Consider the following 21754-nt stretch of genomic DNA (forward strand, 5'->3'; position numbering starts at 1 on the left):
GACCAAAGGTCGCATTCCGCTGAGACATCCTGGTGACTGGACTGAGTGAGTGTGATGACTACTGCGGAACCACGGGTCCTCGTGTCAGGTCACTCGCTGCCAATCAGGCGGGTTGACTTCTTCGTTGGACAAAACTTTTTGTTAGAAAAGTTCTTTTTTTTCCTGATCCTGAAATCTACTTCTTTTTGTTACTTTCTTTCTGATCCTGGTTCTTTGCTTTGGAGTAATGTAGAGCAGACTGGAGGGTTGTGTTGCTTCACTAGCAGTTTTTTCTTCAGTTTGGATATCTTGGGTTTGTTTGGCCCTCTTCTATATGACGTAGTATTTTTTATCCCATTCCCACCCTAGTCAGCCTTCCCTGGGTATAACCAGAGTGACTAACCAGATTCACATTATCTGCCAGTGTGAGAGGCTGCACGGTACAATGCAGAAACCATTATTTGTATTTTGGGCCAAGCTGTATCAGTCGTTGACTCTGTAGTATTTGGTTGGTTATTTGAAATGAGCCTCTGTTGAGGCTCATTTTCTGCAATAGAATGATTAGCCAGTACTAATAGAAGATATTTAGTAGAACTTTCTTGATATGGATGATTTAGATATTAATAATAAACAGCTAAAATATTTTGCTTTCAAGAGGAAAAAAAAGCTTTTCAACCTTCATGCTAAATATCAAATTCTTGCTAACAACACTGGGCTTAGTCAACTGGTGAAAATCCAAGGCAGGAATTCTAAGATCACTTGAGACTCACTGCAGTTAGTATTATGAGTGAGATTAGCTTTATTGCTTGAAAGCTAAAGTGTTTTAGGTGTTGCAGTTAACTAACTGGTTAACTGATACCACAGTTGTTTATCTATGATGTCCATATTCTAATTTATCTGTGTATTTGTTACAAGAGTAATTGTCACCTATTTGTCTTATTTAATTCCAGTTTTCCTAAGTCTGTTTCTCCTATTACCTTATCATTTGCTTTGAAAAAGTTTCTAAACACAGAGTATCTCTTCCTCTACCATTGGGAAACTGAGTTCTTGGGCAGATTGTTTGATGAATTTATACCTGTGTTTCTTCTGCGCAGTGAGAGGCTTTTACTTTATTCATCACCTCCTCCTCCACCAGACCCTTTTCCCATCCCATCGCCGGCAAGGTCCTCTAGAACTCTTAATCGTATTGTGTCATTCTCGTGCACTTAGTGTAAAACCCAGGACTGACTTCTACCCACATCTCCTACATCTTGCATCTAGTCAATACCTTTTAGCCACGTGGACTAATCAGTTTTTTCATAACACTTGAAAATTTATGATTGTGTGTGGGTTTGCTTTGTTTACTTGCGTTTTCCTGCGCTAGACTAGATGCTTGATGAGAGCACACGGTGTATTTTCATTCACTGCTCTAAAACCCAGGGCACAGAACGATGTGGTGCTCTTAGTAGATGCTCAGATCTCTGTCCTTGAAATCCTGTGATCCTGTTGCAGGCAGACAGGTATGCAGCTTTTCTTTTCTCTTGGTAGTGTTTGTCAAGTCCTCCCCTGCCACTTGGACTCTAACATTACAATGAAATTTTAAATTTAATTTGCTGTCTCAAACTACAATTTCCCTGTGAAGACTTGTTAAGCCTCAAATTAATTTATGTTGCATTATTTAGTTGATTTATTTCTAGAGTAATTTTTAAATGATTACAATGTGTTCCCAGTGAATCGTTTGAATGAGACTTTGTAGCCTTGGCCTGTCCTTCTATAAAATGTGACTCTGGGCTGAGTTTATTTTGAATTTGTTGGTGTTATATTTGTTGTACAGTTAAGCCAGAAATTTATTCCTTTCAGTAGTGTCAGTACTGATATATGTCATCTGAAATGTAAGAATCATACTGAAAGTTAGCTTGCTAGTGCTGTCATACTTCCCAGATACAGTGAATTATTTATTTTGGGGGTCAAGTACTGCAGTGCTGTTTCGTCACTTACTTAGTTGCTAAAGTAACAAGAGCACCTGCCAAAGGAAGCTGTTTAGTTCTCTCTTAGTACTTAATGCACCTGCCATTTATCTCAGAAGAACTGGGATGAGAGAAGTCCGTTATGTCCTATTGTCTCTCTTCAGTTTGATGTTCAGGAGATTGACTCACTTTGACCTTTCTTCCTCTTTATTTTTACCCCAGACAGGAACTCCTGAGCTGATGGTCTGAGGATGTCCTTGGCTCTGCCGCTAAGTAGTTTCTGTAGTTGAACTGTCTGGCAGATCAGTGTGTTCCTTTTAAAGCTCTTCAAATTTAAAGTTCTTCAAAGCTGAGCAGCACCTCATTATTAAATCAAGAACTTGTGGTAAAGCATATTGGTTTAATGCCCTTAATAATATGATTTTTAAAGGTCATTTTACCAGTGTCATTACAGTGACTTTATTATGTGGCCCAAGGACCGTACTGGAAGAAACTCGGAATCCTGAGGGCTCACTTATAGTAAAAAGGCAAAAAAGGTGCAATTGTAGAGTCCCAAACCTTTCTTCACCTGCCACCTCTTTCTTGGATGCTGTGAGAGTAGTTCCGCGATCCACAGCTGCTCTTAGGCTTTAAGCAACAGAGTCAAGGCCTCAGACAATCTCATGTGGAATGGTGTGGGCTTAAGATGCAGGAAGACCTCAATTTAAATCTCTCCCTGGCATTTATTTGTGATCTTAAGTTACTGAACTTCTGTGAGGGCTAGTTGCCTTATCCATAAAAACAAGAAAAATTAGTGGCTACCTTGTAGGAACATTGTATTAAATGAGATGATGTATGTGAGATTTTTCTGCCAAATGGTAGGTTCTCAGTAAATTAATTTGTTCGCTTGTATGTTGCTACTTTATTCTCTAGCAGTGGTGGAAATTCTCCACGTCTATCAGTTGGGCTTTCCCAGTCTGTTGGCATCTAGCAAAGATTATCTTGGTTTTACCTGTAACTCTCTCTCGAAGAATGTAGATTTGATGATTTTTATAATAAATGTAATCAGTTGAGCTCTTTCTAATTAATTAAATAGAGGATGGCATTTAAATAATCAGAAACTACTACTTTAAATTGTAAGAAAATACTTTAAAAGTGATCATATTGTACTGTTTTGAAAGCTTAATGTTGTTAAAATTGCCCTGTTGCTGACCAGAATTTATTTTATGGCTCTTCCCAGGTAAGGAAAAATATGCAAGATGGTGCAAGTGATAGTGAAATTGCAAAATTTGATGGTGCCGGCTATGATAAGGATCTGGTGGAAGCACTCGAGAGAGACATTGTATCCAGGAATCCTAGCATCCACTGGTTAGTATTTTAAGTTCTTGAATTAAAATAGAAGAAAAAACAGGTCATAGTGTGGTGTGGTGTCTTTTCTTATTACCCATTAATTTCCTGATTATGTCATGAGTATGCAGAATTGGCAGGACAGTTGTGTCAGAGTGTAGGAAAGGGCATTTTATGTGTTAATTTGGTTATTGACATTAATTGACAAAGGTCATTAATTGAATAACATAGTAATTATTGATACCTGCAGTGTTTTCACTGATCATTTTATGCAGTTAGAATAATGTTCTTAATATAAGGATAATTTCATAAGTAAATAAATGAAAGAATTGCTTTTGACCATAAATCAAAGGTGCCCTTGAATACACATTACAAAACTTTGTTGTTGCAAAGGGATGACATAGCAGATCTGGAAGAAGCTAAGAAGTTGCTGAGGGAAGCTGTTGTCCTTCCAATGTGGATGCCTGACTTCTTCAAAGGGATTAGAAGGCCGTGGAAGGTAAGAGTTTAGTAGGAGGGTGTTAGTTTAAGGGTGCTGCTTGCACAGAGATGATGTGTTTCACCTAGTTTGGAAGTCAGGGGAGGTTTGTGTACGCCCGAGCACCTGGCTTTCAATCTGTAGGTGAGACGTGCGGCGTGAAGCTGGGCTTGGGATGTTGACACTGTGCTCTTTAGTCTGTCACTTCCTTTAGGTGCTGAGCTCGAGGCCAATTTCAAGAATTTTCTAAATAACTGTTTCTATAAGTAGAAAGTGAAGCAAATTAAGCAGTAATAGTACACAGTCTTAGAAGTATTTGAGCAAATAAACCCGTTTTTAAAAGTTGGTGTGTTTCTCACTAATGGTTATTTATTTTGATCATCATTTAATCTAGGCTCCGTATATTTATTAGACAAAATCAGAGTGTTTGTTTCTTTCCAGCTTGCCCTCTGCTGTAGAGGTTAAAGCCCACTCAGGAGTAGTTCCACTTCAGCTCAGCATTTTCACTTCAGCATATTAAAAACCTCTACCAAGCTGGCTGGAGCTTTTACTTTTGTTTTTGTTTCTGTTTTTATTTTTATTTGGTCTTAGCCATAGGTGTGATCTAACTGTGCCCTTTGACCTGGCTAGAAAAGTCTGTCCCTTCCCCTGCCTCTGCTTCTGCTCCATGCCCGGAAAGAAAAGGGGAAACATTGTGTATTTACCTGATCAGTTTGGAACATTCATGGCATTTTGAGCGCCTCTCACAACTTGAAGATGTTTTTTCCACTTAACATATTTTTAAATTTTTATTTGACGCATATGTATGAGTTGTGATCAAAATACACAGTAAATGTTTAAATTAAACAAAAAAATTAATAGAAGACATAGTGCCATTAATCTCCCTCAAAATACTCCCGCTTCCTAAGGGAAGGACAACAGCTTCCCTTAGCTTTGAATACTCTTATCATGCATGGAAGCTCTTCCAGGCTGTCATGTCCGAAGGCTTCTGGTTTGCTTTCCCTTCTCTCCTCACCCCTGGCCCGCCCACTCCCTCCCCTCTCCTCCTCCTCTTTGCAGTAGCTGGGATTGAACTCAGGATCTTTTGCATGCTAGGTAAGTGTTACGTCACTAAGCTATACTCCACCCCAAGTATTGAGAGTCCCACTAAGGTCCCACTAAGTTGCCCAGGCTGGCCTCAAACTTTAGATCCTTCTGCCACAGTCTGGCAAGTAGCTGGGATTATAGGCACACCCCGCCATGCCTAGCTCAGTGTACTGAGCTTTCATTAGGGTCTCATCATGTAAGCATGATGAATTGTATCATCACCACTCCCCTTTTCCTCCTTAAACGTTGAGTTGCTACCAGTGGCTCAAAACGCGATCTTTAATCATATGGTTCGTGCTTCTGGAGTGGTCAGCTCTCATCCCGTGTCTCATGTGCGAGTGTAAACTCTACCGCGACCCTGCACGAGTTACCTTATTAGCATAAAGTGTCAGAGCCCAGCATGGAGAACCAAGACACCCCTGCACTCACTAAATTCCAAGGCTCTAGAGGCTGCTTTCCAGATACTGGAGACAAAAGCCAAATCTTTATCCTGCAGAGGACAGCGCACTGATTCTGAAAACCGATGTGAGAGGAGCAGGTTTAAATAGAGACAAAATGTGTTTAGGTGAATACTCAGCAGGTAAGGTCTGCAACTTGGGGTAGAGTTTGAGTTTAAATTTAAACTATAAGATATAAGTGGTAGTTGATGGTATGGTTATGGCATTTGTTCAGGACTTTTGTAAAAGGAAGTGAGCAAAAGACTTAGAATTGCTTTGGAAATATAAAGGGTAGGGGAGGAGAAAATGTGAAAGACACTGAAAATAGCCAGGATAGAAGTGTTGGGAAAACAGCAGTGTCAGAGAACCCAGTGCCAGGGCGGGCTAGGGGGGTGTCCAAAAAGCACGGGAGGAGGGTGACGCCCATGTATCAGAAGTTTCGGACCCCAGAGGCAAGGCAGGGGGCAAGATTGGAACAGGGCCATTGCAGTAGTAAATTAGCTAATTTTAGTGAAATGATAGAGACTAAAGTCAGACTGTACCCTGTGAAGAAGAAATAGTGAGCATAAATCACTTCTTTATTGACTGTGAAAGGAAGGAGAGTTGAATACTAGCAAGAGAATGTACAGGATCAAGTGAAGGATTTTTTAAAAACTGGGACAGATTTGTATGTGCTTCTGTACTGCGGAAAAAGAGCCCGTGGACGAGGAGATGCAGGACAGACAGGAGATGGCTGAAGGAGAAATGTCCCGAGGTGATGAAACCTACAGGTACTGCCCTGAATCTGTGTGTGGCTCCCGGTGTCAGAAGTCAGCTCCTGCTGGAGGCGGTCACGTTACTGCCGGTACAGGAACTAGGAGGGCGTTGAGCGGGGGGTGTTAGAGCAGTGTGAGCCTGGCTGTGTGTGTGCCCGGTAACAGTGCCTGCGACGTCGGTCTGCGTCCAGTGTTCCGAACCTCGGCCTCACGGTTAAAGTCTCCCTACAAAGCCAACCGAAATTTTTATAAAACTAGTATTCCAACTAGGTGTGGTAGTGCGTGCCTTACTCCAGTAGGAAGGGAGGCTGAGGCAGAAGGATGACTTCAAATCCAACCTGAGCGATTCTGTGAGTTTGGGAGACCCTGTCTCAAAATTTTAAAATAAAATTAAAAAATAAAAAGGGCAGGAGATACAGCTCATCGCAAAGGCCCTGAGTTCAGTCCTTGGTACCACCCCGCACCCCCACGATTAAACACACAAAACAAAACTCCAGTGTTTAAATTCTAAGTGATCCCTGATTGCTTTGTGTATCAGAATTTTCTGGCTAGGAAGCGGTTTGGACATTTTTGAATTTGGAGTTTATGGGACTTAAATGTATACATAGTTTTCAAAATTTAAACCTCCAGAATCTTAGCAAACTAAATTAACAACTAGCCAAGAATTCCTCTTCCCTGTTCTATATTAAACTGTTACGACAAAAAAATAGTATTGACTGTGTAGCTAAACTCTCATTGAATGTGTGAGAAGATAATATTTAAAAATTCATTCATCTCCAAGACTTAGAGGATTCTTTTCCTTGAGTCATTTTTGTGCCTCACTGATTCGTTTTTTGTAGAATACTTTGTTTTCAAAAGTAAGAAGTGTTTAGTTTTCAGTCTACATGCAGTGACTCTTTCATCAGTAACATTTTTTAATGTGTGTGCCGCAGAACACGTTAAACTGATGCATGCGTAGCTCATTTGATTGAACTACCATTGGAGTTGACTGTTAGCTGAGCTCCTAAGTGGATCTTTTTTTTTTTTCCACTATAAACTGTATAAGTGGATCGTGTAAGGTTGAATTAGTCCCTTGCAGGGAATGTGTGGTTCTGCGTGCAATAGGCAATACCTTGTTTTCATTGTTTAAACAGAGCAGTCGCTCTTAAGTGGTACAGTAGACTACACAGAATTGTACTGAGCTCAGGAAAGGTTCTTTCTAAAGGTACCAGAAGGTTCTTCATAGGAAAATCTTCATGTACTTTAACGTTAACAGTGGCTGGATTATGAAAAAAACTTCATCTGATCAGTCGTCTTAAATGCATCTTTTGGAAATTTCAGGGTGTGCTGATGGTTGGACCCCCAGGCACTGGGAAGACCATGCTGGCTAAAGCTGTTGCCACCGAGTGTGGCACAACGTTCTTCAATGTTTCCTCTTCTACACTGACGTCTAAATATAGAGGTGAATCTGAGAAGCTGGTCCGTCTGTTGTTTGAGATGGTGAGTGATGGTGCCTGCAGATCCTTGTTTGCGTAGGCAGCTGATGCTGCCCTCTTACTCTAGTCTGTTCACCGGGGAGCCTCTGTGAAAAGGGCAGTGTGGTGGCATTCTAGTAGTTTGGACACACTAATGAGAAGTGGGTGGTGGGTTTTGTGGGATAATTGGTGTGCCTTCTGTGTGTCTTCCTCTGTGAAGTAGAAGGCCCTTTGGTATTCCGCCCAGTGGAAATGAAAACACCTTGCTAAATGTGGGGTGATTGATGTTTCGTCATGTCTAGTGAGCTGGTGGAACAGAAAAAATACTTTTAAAGTTTTTAAAAATCAGTTAGAAATTGTTATGTAATTAAGTGTATTTCTTTAAGGCTTGAGGATAGAGGTTGATTTATCTTCTAAAGAAATTTTCATTATGGAAATTTCCAAACATAAAAGTGATAACAATAGTATAGGAACCCGATGTATCTATCGTGCAACTTCACCAACCATAAAGACTTTCAGAGATTCCTTTTTTTCTGGTGTGACTACCTCAGTCAGCCTCTTTAATAACTAGGTGGTAGCAGCATGAAAGCAGTGTGAACTTCCAGCTTTTCATTTTTGAAAAGGAGGTCTAGTGCTTAGATATGTTTGGATTGCTTTACAAAATGATTGATTTCTTTAAAATATTTTCTCAAAGGCTAGGTTTTATGCCCCCACCACAATCTTCATTGATGAAATCGATTCCATCTGTAGTCGAAGAGGGACCTCTGATGAGCATGAGGCGAGTCGCAGAGTGAAGTCTGAGCTCCTCATTCAGATGGATGGTAACTAACATTTAATTGCTCTCTTTCAGTTTTGAACTTTTTTGTTTTCCAGTACCGGGAATCGAACTCATGATCTCGTGCTTGCTAGGCAGGCACTGTGCTGCTGAGCTAAATCCCTAGCCCCTTGAACTTTTTTTCAGTCTTTGGAAGTTCTCAGTATGCGAAGTAGAAGATAGCTGGAATTTATTCGTTTATTCATATACTCAACTTCGGTTTTTTCATGAATTACGAAGGCCCTTACTGCATACTTACAGTGCACTGTGAAGCACTCCTGGTTGTGAGGTTACGGAGGAAAGGCCTACCATGGCCTGCAAGGACCTTAGAGCAGAGGCTCTAGGGATGTGCTCTAGGGTCCCACGGTCCTGATCCCCTTTGAAAGCGTCTGCAAGGCATAGACTATGTTGCTAGTAATACCAAGAAGTGATTTGTCTTTTTCCCTCTCATTCTCTCACAAGTATACAGTGGATTTTCCAGCAGCTGCACAACCTGACAATATGATAAAAGTTGGAAAGCAGAAGCAGATGTGAGAATCTAGCTGTTTTCTCTACAGTCAATGTTAAAATGTTTCCAAAAACCTGATACAATTTTGGGGGGTTTTGAAAAATATACCCATTTTTCATAAAAATTTTATTTGTTAACAAGTAATACATTTATTTTTAAAATGAATAATTTGAAATTTTGTTTTAATTTCTAATGGTAAATATTGATCAATAAACTCCACCACACACACACACACACACACACAGAGAGAGAGAGAGAAAACCTCTTTGGAGTTCCCAGTACTTTTTAAAGGTGTGAAAGGATAGTGAGACCAAAAAGTTTGAGAAGGACTGATCTAGATGAGAAGCAGGCAACTGATGAGAAAATTACAGTTTACTGTGATAGACTCTGTGTAGACGCAGACTCTAGGTGCAGTGAAAACACATTAGGAGTCGTCCCACCTAGACGCAGGGCCCCTAAGTTGAATTTAGAAGCATTGGTCAGAGTTTTCCAGACTTCAGAAACCATAGAAGGAAGAAAGTTACAGGCTCAGAACTCCTCTTTCTCTGGAAATTATGTGGTGAACAACAGCTATTTAAGCAAACCATGAGAAATGATAAAAATGTGTTTTGAAATATCCAAAGTGTATTAAAAATATTCAGGGTGTTTCAAACACTCCTGGTTATCATCCACCAATGATAGGTACTTACTGATTATTAATGTGTATTATGTACAGTGCCAGACACTGTAATGCAAAAAAATGTGCTAAGCTTTCCCTTAATGAGTTTGCTTTGAAATGGTTTAATAATTTTTAAGAAAATACATATTGAAATGGGTTGCTATTTATCTCCTACTTTGTAATGCCTTTGTAATTTTTAAAGTCATATAAGTAAAGTTTGTGAATTTTTGAAATTAAAAAAATAGATACTTTTCCATATATATATATATATGTATATATATATATGTATTTCTTCTCATACATGTTTTCCAGAATTTCTGTTGTATGACCTGGAATTTTGTATTCTGAAATTCTAATTCTGAAAAAGTAGACTCTGTATACATACAAACAGTTGGTTTGGCCTTAAAAGGAAACAGAATCTTGACCAGTGTTTGATTATTAAGTTCATTCTTAAATATCTTTGTCTTGATTTTTTTTTTTACAACTCGCTTAAATGTTTGAAAGACAAAATAATTGCAGCGTAACCTGTCTTTCAAAATTATGATTTCATGTGTATTACTAAGTAAATATGAGTCCTCAGCTCTTCCTGCTTCTTGAGAAAAAAAAATAAATTAGATACAAAACTAAAATAATTTTTGAGGAAATTTATGGTTACAAAAGAAAATAAAGCCTAACTTCTGATGCCTTTTCTTTTTTCAAATTGGCTTAGAATTCTGCACTAGATTATGTGAAAGATTCTTTTGCTCTCTTACTTTGTAGTTATCTGTTAATGTGTCTGGTTTTGCTAGCATATAAAGGTCAAAACAATTGCAGTATTTTTATCATTTACCCTCCCCCCAGCACTGTAGTTAACATTTAGAAACGGTTGGCTGAATGAGAGAATAAAGGGCTGTAATAACAGCACTCAGAGCCTTTGCTTTCCCGTTTACTTATCCAGGAGTTGGAGGAGCTTTAGAAAATGATGATCCTTCCAAAATGGTTATGGTGTTGGCTGCGACTAATTTCCCCTGGGACATTGATGAAGCTTTGAGAAGGAGATTAGAAAAAAGAATATACATCCCTCTCCCAACAGGTATGATTCCTCCCTTCTGTTACATTGGGGGTGTTGTATTGCTTCCTGTTAACTATTTCTGTGTACCTAAATGTTTATCCTATTGTGAGTCTGCTCAAAGAAGTTGACAGTATCACAAAGCCAGTTTGGAGTAGATGGAAACAGAGGCCACAGTACTCTATTGGAACTTCTGCTGAAGTTTCTCACGTTTCAGGAAATTCTTACGTGTGTTAATAAATTTGGTAGCTCTCAAGTTTTTACTTTTAAACTTTTGAATAGTCTTCATTAAACTTCATTTAAGTGATTAAAAAGTTCTCTTGTGGTCTTTTTCAAAATACGATGCTTTGAAAATGTGATTTCATTTAGTTAATGAATATTTAAGTTTTCTTTTTCTTTTTTTGTCTTTTTGAAACAGGATCTTGCTGTGCAGTTCAGGCTGGCCTTGAGCTCATTTTGTAGTTAAATTTTCTTAAGTGAATTTTTTATTTATCTGTAGTAAAATGTATATATCAAGGATATAATTCATGAGTTTTGATAAGTATATCCTCCAGCTTAATCAGTATCCTATTCAAGATGTAGGGCATTTGTGTCACCCCAGAAAATTTCTGTATCCCTATTAGGTAATTGAGATTTCCATCAGACATTCTCTTTACCTGATTTTTTACATTCACCTGATTTTAACACATTCACCACATGTTAGTTTTACTTCTTCTTAAACTTCATATGAATTGAATTGTAACAGTATATAAAGTCTGTATATCTAATTACTTTCATCTAAGTTAATATTTTTGGGTTTTATTCATGTGATTATTTGTATCATTATTCTTGACATGATTACACCATAGTTTATTTGGTTGATAGGCATCTGAGTTGCTTCTAGATTGTGGCTATTACAATGAGCTATAAATCTTCCTACACAAATCTTTTTTATGCATGACTGTTTTAAATTCTTTTGGGTAATAAGAATAGAATAGATGAATCATAGGAGTTACATTTTTAACTTAAGAAAAAACTCAAGCTGTTTTCCAGAGAGGTTATACCATTTCATACTCTTAGGATCAGTGAATGAGAATTCCAGTACTCCTATATCCTTGCCAACATTTACTCTTATATTTTAACTTTATTCATTCTAGTCAATGTCAACATTGTATCATTAAGATTTCAATTTGTGTTTTCTTGATAACTTACCTTTTCATGTGATTATTGACCCAGGTTTTTGAGTTATTTTCTGTGTTATTAACACTTTATATAGTTATTTGTCAGATGTGTGCCTTATGAATATTTTCTTCCAATTTATAGTTTGCTTTTTAGTTTTTTTTTTTAATATTCTTTATGACATAGAAATTTTTATTTTTATTAGTACATGCTGGCAGTACATAATTATGTTCATCATAGGGATTGGTACCTGTATTGTGAACACATCTTAATTCTTTTTATGTCCTTCCCATGGCATCTTTTGAGAAGCAAAAATTTTTAATTTTGGTGAAATTTGGTTGTCAAGTTTTTCTTGTTTTCTTTTGTGGTGGTTGTTTTAAGTGCTGTGCTTTTTATGTTTTCAGAAATCTTCACTTACTCCAAGGCTGCATGGTTTTTCCTTATAGTTCATTTTAGAAACTATATTTAGATCTGATTCTCCTTAAATTAATAGAATATGTGTGTGTGTGTGTGTAGTGCAGGGGTTGGGTTTTATTTTTCATATATGTATCCAGTTCTAGCACAATTTGTTAAAAGGATTTTTCCTTTTCATTAAATTACTTTGGCAGCTTTGTTGATATCTTTTGCTGTATATGTATAGATCTACTTCTGAATACTCTTCTGTACTACTAATTTTTAAAAAATAGATATAGATCTTTCTATTCAAGATACTACCGGTTCTTTTTTGAATAAACTTTGGTAGTTTATGTCTTTCAAAGAATTTATATATTTCTTTTAAGCTGTCAGTTTATTTGGTTTTGACGTAATGTAAATGTAGAAGCTGGCCAAACAGTATATGTGATGCTGTTGATTTCATGTCTGGTTCTGGAACTTTTTTTTTTTTCCTCTGGTACCAGGAATCAAACCCATGACCTTGCACTTGCCAGGCAGGCGCTGTGCCACTGAGCTGAACCCCCAGCCCCTGGTTCTGGAACTTGCAGTCAGTCAGAGCAAGCTTTCAGGAAAAGAGGGTAAATATGAAGTGGTGGAAGTAGTAACAACCTGTAACCTATGGGAATAAGTGGAACCCAGGAGTATGGATTGGAACCCATGTTGGGCTCTCATTCTTCTAAAGTTCCCAACTGTGATTACTTCAGTTTCCTATAGAAGCAGTTTGCTAGGTTTATACCTGGCTTAGGAGTTTAAAAGCTGAAGGAGGAAATACGGCAAGAGCTGAAAGAACTGGAGACACGTTGCTTCCCTACACTAAGATGAACCAGTGGGGAAGAAGCAGTATGTACCAACTTTCTCCACTGATTCATTTCTGCCTTTTGAATCTCACATATAATAATCTCCACTCCATTAACCCAAAGGTGTGCAATGAAGAGAACCCTGGGAAGTGAAGTTACAACTTAAGTTGCTGCCATACAGACCCGCATATCTCATTTTCCTTTCATGGACTATAGGATCTGTGGTGATGGCTCATTTTTCGCTCCTAATATTGGTAATTTATTTTATCTTGATTGTTCTTGATCATCTTTGCTAGAGATCTATCAATATTAATAGTCTTTTCCAAGAACGAGATTTTTGCTTTGTTAATTTTGTATTTCCTATTTCATTTATTTCTTCTCTCATTTTTATTATTTTCTCCATTATATTTTGAGTTTAATTTCTTTTTCTGAAGTTAAGAACTTAAAGAATATTGCTTTTAAACATTCTTTTTTTCTTCCTTTTTTTCTTTGCAATATTAAAAGTCAAATCCAGGGGTATTCTGTCTCTGAGGTAGAACCCTGTCCCTTTTAAATTTTGAGACAGGATATTCCTCACTTGTCAAGTTGCCCAGGCTGGGCTGGAACTAGCCATCTTCCTGATTCATCTTCCCAGACTGCTGGGATCACAGGTGCGTGCCACCATGCCTGTCAACATTTTAAAGCTTGAAATTTCTCTTAAAACACTGCTTTGCTTATATCTCACAAATTTTGTTCTATCATATTTTTTTCTGCTATCCAGTTAAAGTATGAATATAAATTAATTTTTCCTTTTTTAGGTTCTTGGGTTATTAAAAACTATCCAGTCTATTAACCAAATATTTGGGGACATTCTAGATATCTTATTGTTGAATTCTAATTTAATTCCATTAGAGTCAGGAAAATATCCTGTAAGGTGCCAGTTTTTTAATTTTATATAGACATATATTTGTATTTTATTGAGATTTATTTTTTGGTTCAGCATATATGGTATCTTGGTGAATGTTCTCTTTACAATTGAATAAATGTTTATTCTGTGCTTGTTTTAATATTCTATAAATGTGAGTTCAAGCAGGATCATTTGGTATTATTATTCATATCTTAAGGTCCTTGCTGATTTAGTAATTCAGAAATCAGTCCTCTGGACAGTCTTCCAAAAGCTGAACTGTTGGAAATTTGTCCCACTCTTCTCTTTGCCTTCCAACAGACAAGCTGGACAGTTTTCTGCAGTCATACAGGGCCACACCAGCTTTTGTGTGTTGTGTCATAAGTTGCTAGTGCTGCAGCAGCTGCTAAGTTCTTTTGTTCTCAGTGGCCTCAAGATCCAAGTGTGCCGGTTCCTCGTCAGAGCTTGGTCTGGTGATACCGAAGCCAGTCCTTTGGGCAGCCTCCTGGAAAGCTGGAGTGTTGGGTTATGTTCCACTCTCTTTTCCCTCTGAACAGAAGCTGTGAGTTGAACTTTTCTTTCTGGTAGCAGGGAGCTATGTTGGCTTGGGGAAGAGCCAACTCAGCTGAACTGAAACTGCTTTTCTCACCTATTTTAAGTGTAGTCCTAGGCTCTGAGCTTGCCTGGAGTCCTGGGACTTCTTTACTGGTTTCTGAGGTTCTCATAAAGATTTTATGAACCCTGCAATGTAAGTCATTGTCTCCTGTTATCAGTGGCGATCAGCGTCCGGGGCGTTTTGTGTCATTGTCTTTCCGCATCACTCCTATAAAGCTGTTACCTATTGGTTGTGGGACAGCTGTTCTCCAGCGCCTCCCAAACAGCTTACCGTCACTAAACCCTACTCCTTAACTTTTGCTTTCATCTGTATTCATCAGCAAACTTCTAGTTAGCTCTATGTTATTGTAGGACAAGTGTGAAGATAAGTAATGTACCATCCTTGTTAGAGAGCTGCCTTGGCAGCCAGACAAGTACTGAGCCCGACTGAACTGAAAGGAATGTGAGTGTAGGAGCTCCTCACAATCTCTTGAGTGAACACTAAGGAATAGTAAATTCTGCCTGATGTGCTTATGGAAGACCTTATGGAGGGGGTTGCATTTTAACTGAATTTTCACAGAGAACAATCAGAAACAGCAGCATGGTCCCTTAAAGTGAGTAGGTACATAGGGATGGTGGTAGGACAAAAGGGTCGAGAAGAGATAGAACAGTGAAGATTAGGGAAGATGAGACCTGAAAGAATAGTTTTGAAATCCAGAGAATGAATAATAGAAAGAAAAATGATACATAATGGACCTCTATTTGGCCATAGAGAATGACAAATTTGAGACATTTGTAGGAAAATAGAAGCACCTGAAGCACCTGGAAAATACAGTGTTGAGTGAAATAAACCAGACACAAGCTTAAATACCATTTACTATCTCTCATTAGAGTGAGGCAAAGTACAAATAAAATGGTAAAGGACTGATAGAAGTGAACAAGAGGGTGGATCTCTTGCAGTAGGGAAGTGGAACAAGGAACAAGGACTATGGGAAAGGGAAATAAGTAGAAAGATAGGCCATGTACAGGAACCTAATAATCTCAAGGAATGTAAACAGTACATTCTATTTTTTTTTGGGGGGGGGTACCGGGAATCGAACTCAGGACCTTGTGCTTGTCAGGCAAGCACTTGTGCCACTGAGCTATATCCCTGTCCCCCTATAACATGATCTAAGATCAGTAAAATCAGAAAGAATGAAAATTGGGATAGGAATTAGAGAAGAAGGGAGGGAGGAAGGAAGGATTTAAAAAGGAATTACAAAAGAAACAAGCTGTAGTATGTGCATGCACCCACTCCCCAAGATGATTCCAAACTGCATGTACTACAAACATGCACTAAACAAATTTAAGAAGTTTTTTAAGAAAGTGAAGTGTACCAAAATTTAAAAATTGAAGATTGCTTTATGAACATAAGCATTTATGAATAAGAAATTTCTAATTGAAAGAGGCAAGAAGTAATGAGAAGATAAAGCCACCCAAAAAGCATATTGTAAGTTGCATAATTTGTATACTTTGATTAAACATTAGACTGTGAAAAAAAATTAGAGTGTGATACCAGAAAACGTCAGCGTGTCAGTTCTACCCTGAGTTACTCCTAAGATGAAACGTTCCATACTGGCCTAAAGAAGCTGAGACCTTTTCACCATTATATGCACATGTATAGGAATGTACACATTAGCATTGTTCATTACAGCGTGTAATGCTGCTCAGGAGGCTGAGACGAGATGATTACAAGTTCAAGTCCAGGCTGGGCAACCTAATACTTAGCAAGATCCTGTCGCAAAATAAAAAGTAATAAAAGGGTTGGGAATGTAGCTTAGTGCTCAGCGTGAAGGCTGTGGGTTCAATCCTCAACACCATGGGGAAGAGCAAAAAAAAATTCTAATATGATGGATGAATTGTAATATAATCACACAGTGGCTGTTATGGGCTAACGTGTGTTCTCCCCAAATTCTAAACATGCTGGAAGTCCTAAGCCCAGTACTTCAGAATGTCGCTGCGTTTGGGGATAGGGCCCTGGAAGAGATGGTAAAATGAGGTCCTGTGAGTGGGCCCTGAGCCTGCATGGCTGGTGTCCTTAAGAGATGAGGACAGGCGCAGACCTAGAGAAAGACCACATGAACACGGTGCAGGAGGAGGGCCATCTGCCAGGCAGAGAGGCGGGCCTCAGGGTGAAATCGGCCCTACTGACATCTTCCTTGGCCCTGAAGTTTGTAGGCTCCAGAACTGTGAGCACGTTACTTTATGCTGGTTAGGCCAGTTAGTCTTTGATATTTTACTGTGGTAACCTGAGAAAACAAATACAGTGGAACATCACACAGCAACAGAAGTGAATTACATGTGTATGTGAGAACGTGTATCTGAATCTTAAAAACTGCCTGAGCAAGAGAAGCAAGATGCAAGATACAAGTACATACAATGAGTGAGCTTCCATTCGTGTAAAATTTAAGAAGAGGTAAAACTGGGTACACAAATTAGGCGATAAAGTGAAAAGAAAAAGTAAGAAATTACTTCCATAAAAGGAACAAAAGTAACCAGCAGGGGGCAGGAAGGGAGGAACACACCAAGGAGCCACAGAGTTGTAACGCGCCAGTGCTTGTCCTAGAGGTGGCTTCACAGGTGTCTCCTTTGCCAATTACTGGATAAACCAAACATCTTAGTAAATGTTTCTGTACTCCAGTTATATTTTACACACACAAATGCACTGCCAAGACAGGGGAGAGCAACGCAACACAGAACAGCTGCTGTTGAAAGGGAGGCAGAGAGCATTTTTGAAACTTAGCACATAACGAGAAAAGGCACAGTAGGACACCTCCAGCGGTGGGACTCCTTAATCTCGGGAGGCCCCTGTGCTGGCTGCAGACCACCGTGCAGGTTCTCGGGACACCTGGCAAACTGCTTGCGCTAAAGATGTGCTGCATGCAGGTGGGTGGCAAAGCTGTCAGAAAGGAAGAGGGGCAGGGAGGCAGGTTCCGCCCACACTGCTACCGAAGGCTGCTGTGTCCCTGGTGCCCACATAAGAACTCTCGGTTTTGACAAGTGTTCCTCATTCACAGGTGAACACAGGTGAGCTAGTGTCTCTCAGGTCCTTTGGTCCCGGTGTGAGAATACCACTGTACTTATAAATTAAATGTTTTGCCGTGGTCAAGCCTGGAACCCTAAACACCAAGTTTAATGTATAATATTCTCCCGCAGTAATACAGTTCCACACAGCTAATTTCAAAGGAACTGCTCCTAAGTAAGGACCTGGTGGTTCTGAAACATGGCAGAAAGATCCTTTTTTTTCTTAGGAACTGTGTTCCTAAGATTCTAAGTAAGATTTATAAAGCCCTATAAAACTGAATTAACATTTAATAACCTTGTGAAAAGATTTAACAGGGGATTAATGTGTTAATAGTGTAAGGAACTGCCAGTGCTGTATGATGAGGTTAACCTGTGTGGTATCCTGAAGTCACATAAACAAGGACAGAAGCAACACATACCACTGCGTATATTCACAACTCCCCGTGAGCACACCAGGCAGTTCAGTGCACTAGACAGAGTGTGCAGTCAGGGCCAGACTGTGTGGCTCACATGCCTATTCTGAGCTGGATAGGGTACTCAACCCTCCTCAGCTTCCTTAAATATAAAATAAAGGTCAGAACAGAATCCAGCTCATCAGACTGTCACGACGGTTAAATGAGTCAGTACACATAAAACCTGAATGATAGTCAGCACTGCATAAATACTCAGTGCCTCTTCCCGCCCTCTCAACTATGGAGAGCCGGAGAAGACCCAGATTGCCCTCCGTGGAGAAAGATCTGGGAAAGCACAGACAGACACAGATGAACACACAGAAGTGAAGTCCATACGCATGACATGGGCCTGGCTAAAACTTAAACAGAAGAGAAGAAAGAACAGTCCAAGGAAACACAAGCATTGTAAGTAGATGGAAGTAGGAAGATATTTCTTCTAGAATGGGAAAACCAAAGGTTAGTAGAAGAGGTACAGTGGAACGCGAATAAATGCAAAGAGATAGAGGACACACAGGTGTGAACTTGAAGCAAACAGAACAGTTAAAAAAAAAAAGGGATTCTGACCCTAATGTGATAGGAAGCCACAGTCATCCAGAGTTGAAGAGACTGTTAGGGTGTATAGTTTAAGGGGTTCATCAAAAAGCAAACTGTAATTGGAGAGGGCTGGAGAAAGGAGTTCAGGGCCAGGGGTGTAGCTCTGTGGCACAGTGCCTGCCTGGCAAGTGCAAAGTCCCGAGTTCAGTTCCTGGTACTAAAAAAAAAAAAGAAAGACATGAGTTCATCAGGCTGACCGTGTGGCTGCTGCCGTGCTTTAGATGTGTAGAGCAAACAGAGAACTAAGGTAAGGACATCAGAATGTCAAGTGTTGTTTTGTAAAACTAGGGCAAGTGTTTTTCGTTAGAAGTATTTCTGGTTCTTGAATACACTCATACATTTCATAAAGGATCTCCACTGCTTTGTTCTCATAGCAGGTTATCCTCACAGTCTGTAAGGAAAACCGAGTTTTGTTTTTCAGCAGAGACGCGTAAGAAGTTAAGTGGTTCCGTAACTTACACAGTGAATTGGCCGTACTGGTGCACTCGTGTTACTGACTCATCTTTGTGTTGCTGTTTCTTTTCCTGAATGCTAATATATTGATTCTCAGCAAAATAGTTTGCTCTAACAACTAAAAATCTTCTTGCAGCAAAAGGAAGAGCTGAACTTCTGAAGATCAATCTTCGAGAAGTGGAATTAGATCCTGACATTCAGCTGGAGGACATAGCAGAGAAGATTGAGGGATACTCCGGTGCTGATATAACTAATGTTTGCAGGTACTTTTTTTAATGAGCTGTGATCTTAGACATTATAGATTTTACAAGACTGGATCTTAAATTCATTATAGTTAGCCCTTAACCCAAAAGTAACTGCCCATTTCTTTGACTCGTTTTCCTGTGTGTGTAATTTTTTTCCTTCCGTATAATTTCACTGATCACTATTAGGTAAATAATTACATCACAAAACTTGTATTTTTGATCCGTTGATTTTTAAGAAATTGTTTTGTTTAACTTGGTCATAATGACACTAACAACCTGTGGGAAACTTAGCTCTGTGTGTGGCACCCCGCATCAGCATGCAGGAGTGCCGCTCAGCATCAGTCAGCATGACTTGTCCACATGCGGGTGAGCAAGGCTGACCAAGTTAAGCTGTGGAAGAAGCATACACAATTTTTAAAATTTCCTTTTCAGTTCAGTGGCATCATAATTTTTAGACGGTTCACATCACTCAGTAAAGAGGATTTCTTTCTTTTACTTATTTTCCTAAAGTCGATTTCAGTGGCCTTTCTTCAATGGCCCAACATTCGTTCTCTCATTTTTCTGTATTTTTCCTATGTGCCTCTAAGGTTAGTGCTATACAGCAGACCCACATCAATACAGTCAAATATCTAAAAATTTGAAGGTTTGGTTGGCTTGGCCTTCCCAGTAGCTCTTTCGTGAGCATGAATCGCCTGCGTTCTACAGACCTTCATATTTATTTGCAGCAGAGATGCAAGTGGAATCAGGAGAGGTGTTTGTTGCTTTTAGATAGTCCATGTGCGGAATTCATGTTCACTATATGTGGACGTACTCTTGTTTTAGAGAGGAGCTCCTGGCTTTGTCCCCTCTAATTAGGTTGTAGAGAAGCTCATGTGTGATTTGAATCATAACATTAGCCATATGTTTGTTTCCATGTATGCAATTTAGTATTTCAGAGTTGACTTCAGTTTCCTAAACTTCTTGGTTGTTTTTGAGGCACAGTTAAGGAAAAGAAAATTCATTGCTCTCTGAGCTCATGAACTAGATTTTTATCATCCATTAACCGTCTATTTCATGTTTAAGTGTTTTGGATTCTGTTTTCGGTTCCCCTGAACCCTCAGGAAGTCTGAAGTGGTAAATTCTAAGCAGTATCAAAAAACCTAATACTTTGAATGCTTATAACAACTGAAAGTGTTGCAAACACTGCAGAAGTTACTGTTGACTGATTTTAGTTTATTTTCAGGGATGCTTCTTTAATGGCAATGAGGCGGCGTATCAATGGCTTAAGTCCAGAAGAGATCCGTGCCCTTTCTAAGGAGGAACTTCAGATGCCTGTTACCAAAGGAGACTTTGAGTTGGCTCTTAAGAAAATTGCTAAGTCTGTCTCTGCTGCAGACTTGGAGAAATATGAAAAATGGATGGTTGAATTTGGGTCTGCCTGAGTTTTTGTCAGCTCTTTCATTTCTGTCATTTTTGTTTATAAAAAAAAAAAAGTGAAGAAATTCCTGAAATTTGTTTTTAAACAGGTTTGGAATTTTTCTTTGGAAATATTTTCCCTTCGAGAAAAAAAAAAAAAACACAAAGAAAAATCTAAAACTACAAAAAACTAAATATAGATGAGAAATGAAAAAGGCTTGTGTAGAGTTTGGCTGGGCATGGTGGTTGCAAGCTGATAATTCCCATCTACACAAGAGATTGGAAGCCAGTCGGGGATACATAGCAAGACCCTATCTCAAAAAACCAAAAAAAACTGATAGAGTGTGATGGTCTCCCTCTCCTTCTATGTGGTGATGCATTGATATTACACACCCAAACTGGTATAGCAGGGAGGCTGAGGAACGCAGCAATGTACTATTTTAGGAACTTGTTTACAGAAGATTTAGTGAATCTATTTCTCAATTGAATTTGTTGGCTTTTGTTTTTGTTTTCAGTTCTTTACTTTGTGAACATGAGGTACTTATGTATATTGACCCCTCGCAGCAAAACTAAGTTTGTGTCAGATTCATTAATTGTCATTACCAGAAGAATGACAATAAGTTTTGGAGGAAATAAACTTGCTACTTAAAGCTTTAGAATTCAGTTCTTACTGAGCCTAACATATGGTTAAAATAGTTACTTCTCCCTTCCTCATCATTTTTTCTGTTAGCTATTTTATTATTTCTTGAAGATTGCATTAATAACTCTTCTTCATTATAGACTTCAAAATTTGTTTTCATTTTTCTTTCAGTACATTTGAACAGATTAAATATTTCAGCTCCAACACTAATTTTGTGGAACGCTACTTTAGTAGCATTAAAGTACTACTTTAGTACTTAAGATACATACTTTGTCATTCTAAACAAGTCCACCCTCTGTGGCTAGTGCAAAACAAACAAAATCTTTATACTTTCCCAGACAGCCTGTTTAATAGAAATTTGAAAATTTAAAAATTCTTGTTGGTCTAAGAATCTTATACACAGTAAGTTTAAGATAGAAATCTGATGTACTTATTCAGTTCAGCATGAATTAGGCAGTAAAAAGGACCCAGGAAAGGTAAATAGCATGTATCTAATCACAAATAGAGCATCATGAGACTCTTTGTAATTAATTATATTTACCCTGTTTATATTATTAGA

The 21754-nt window shown here is 38.7% G+C and overlaps 1 protein-coding gene across 4 annotated transcripts in view; it reads left to right on the forward strand.

The window, feature by feature from the left end:
* Positions 1-20662, forward strand: part of Katnal1 (katanin p60 subunit A-like 1) — an 82592-nt gene extending 61930 nt beyond the window's left edge. For all 4 annotated transcript variants that reach the window (XM_005387747.2, XM_005387748.2, XM_005387749.2 and 1 more), the window contains exons 5-11: positions 3145-3272; positions 3645-3750; positions 7328-7486; positions 8156-8282; positions 10379-10513; positions 19052-19178; positions 20383-20662. In XM_005387747.2, coding sequence (XP_005387804.1) covers positions 3145-3272; positions 3645-3750; positions 7328-7486; positions 8156-8282; positions 10379-10513; positions 19052-19178; positions 20383-20581 — 981 coding nt within the window. In that variant the 3' untranslated portion in view covers positions 20582-20662. The remainder of the gene's footprint in view (positions 1-3144; positions 3273-3644; positions 3751-7327; positions 7487-8155; positions 8283-10378; positions 10514-19051; positions 19179-20382) is intronic.
* Positions 20663-21754: the final 1092 nt, after the last annotated feature.

Source organism: Chinchilla lanigera, unplaced genomic scaffold, assembly GCF_000276665.1.
Source record: "Chinchilla lanigera isolate Chin_1 unplaced genomic scaffold, ChiLan1.0 scaffold00030, whole genome shotgun sequence".
In the NCBI taxonomy this organism is placed as follows: domain Eukaryota; kingdom Metazoa; phylum Chordata; class Mammalia; order Rodentia; family Chinchillidae; genus Chinchilla; species Chinchilla lanigera.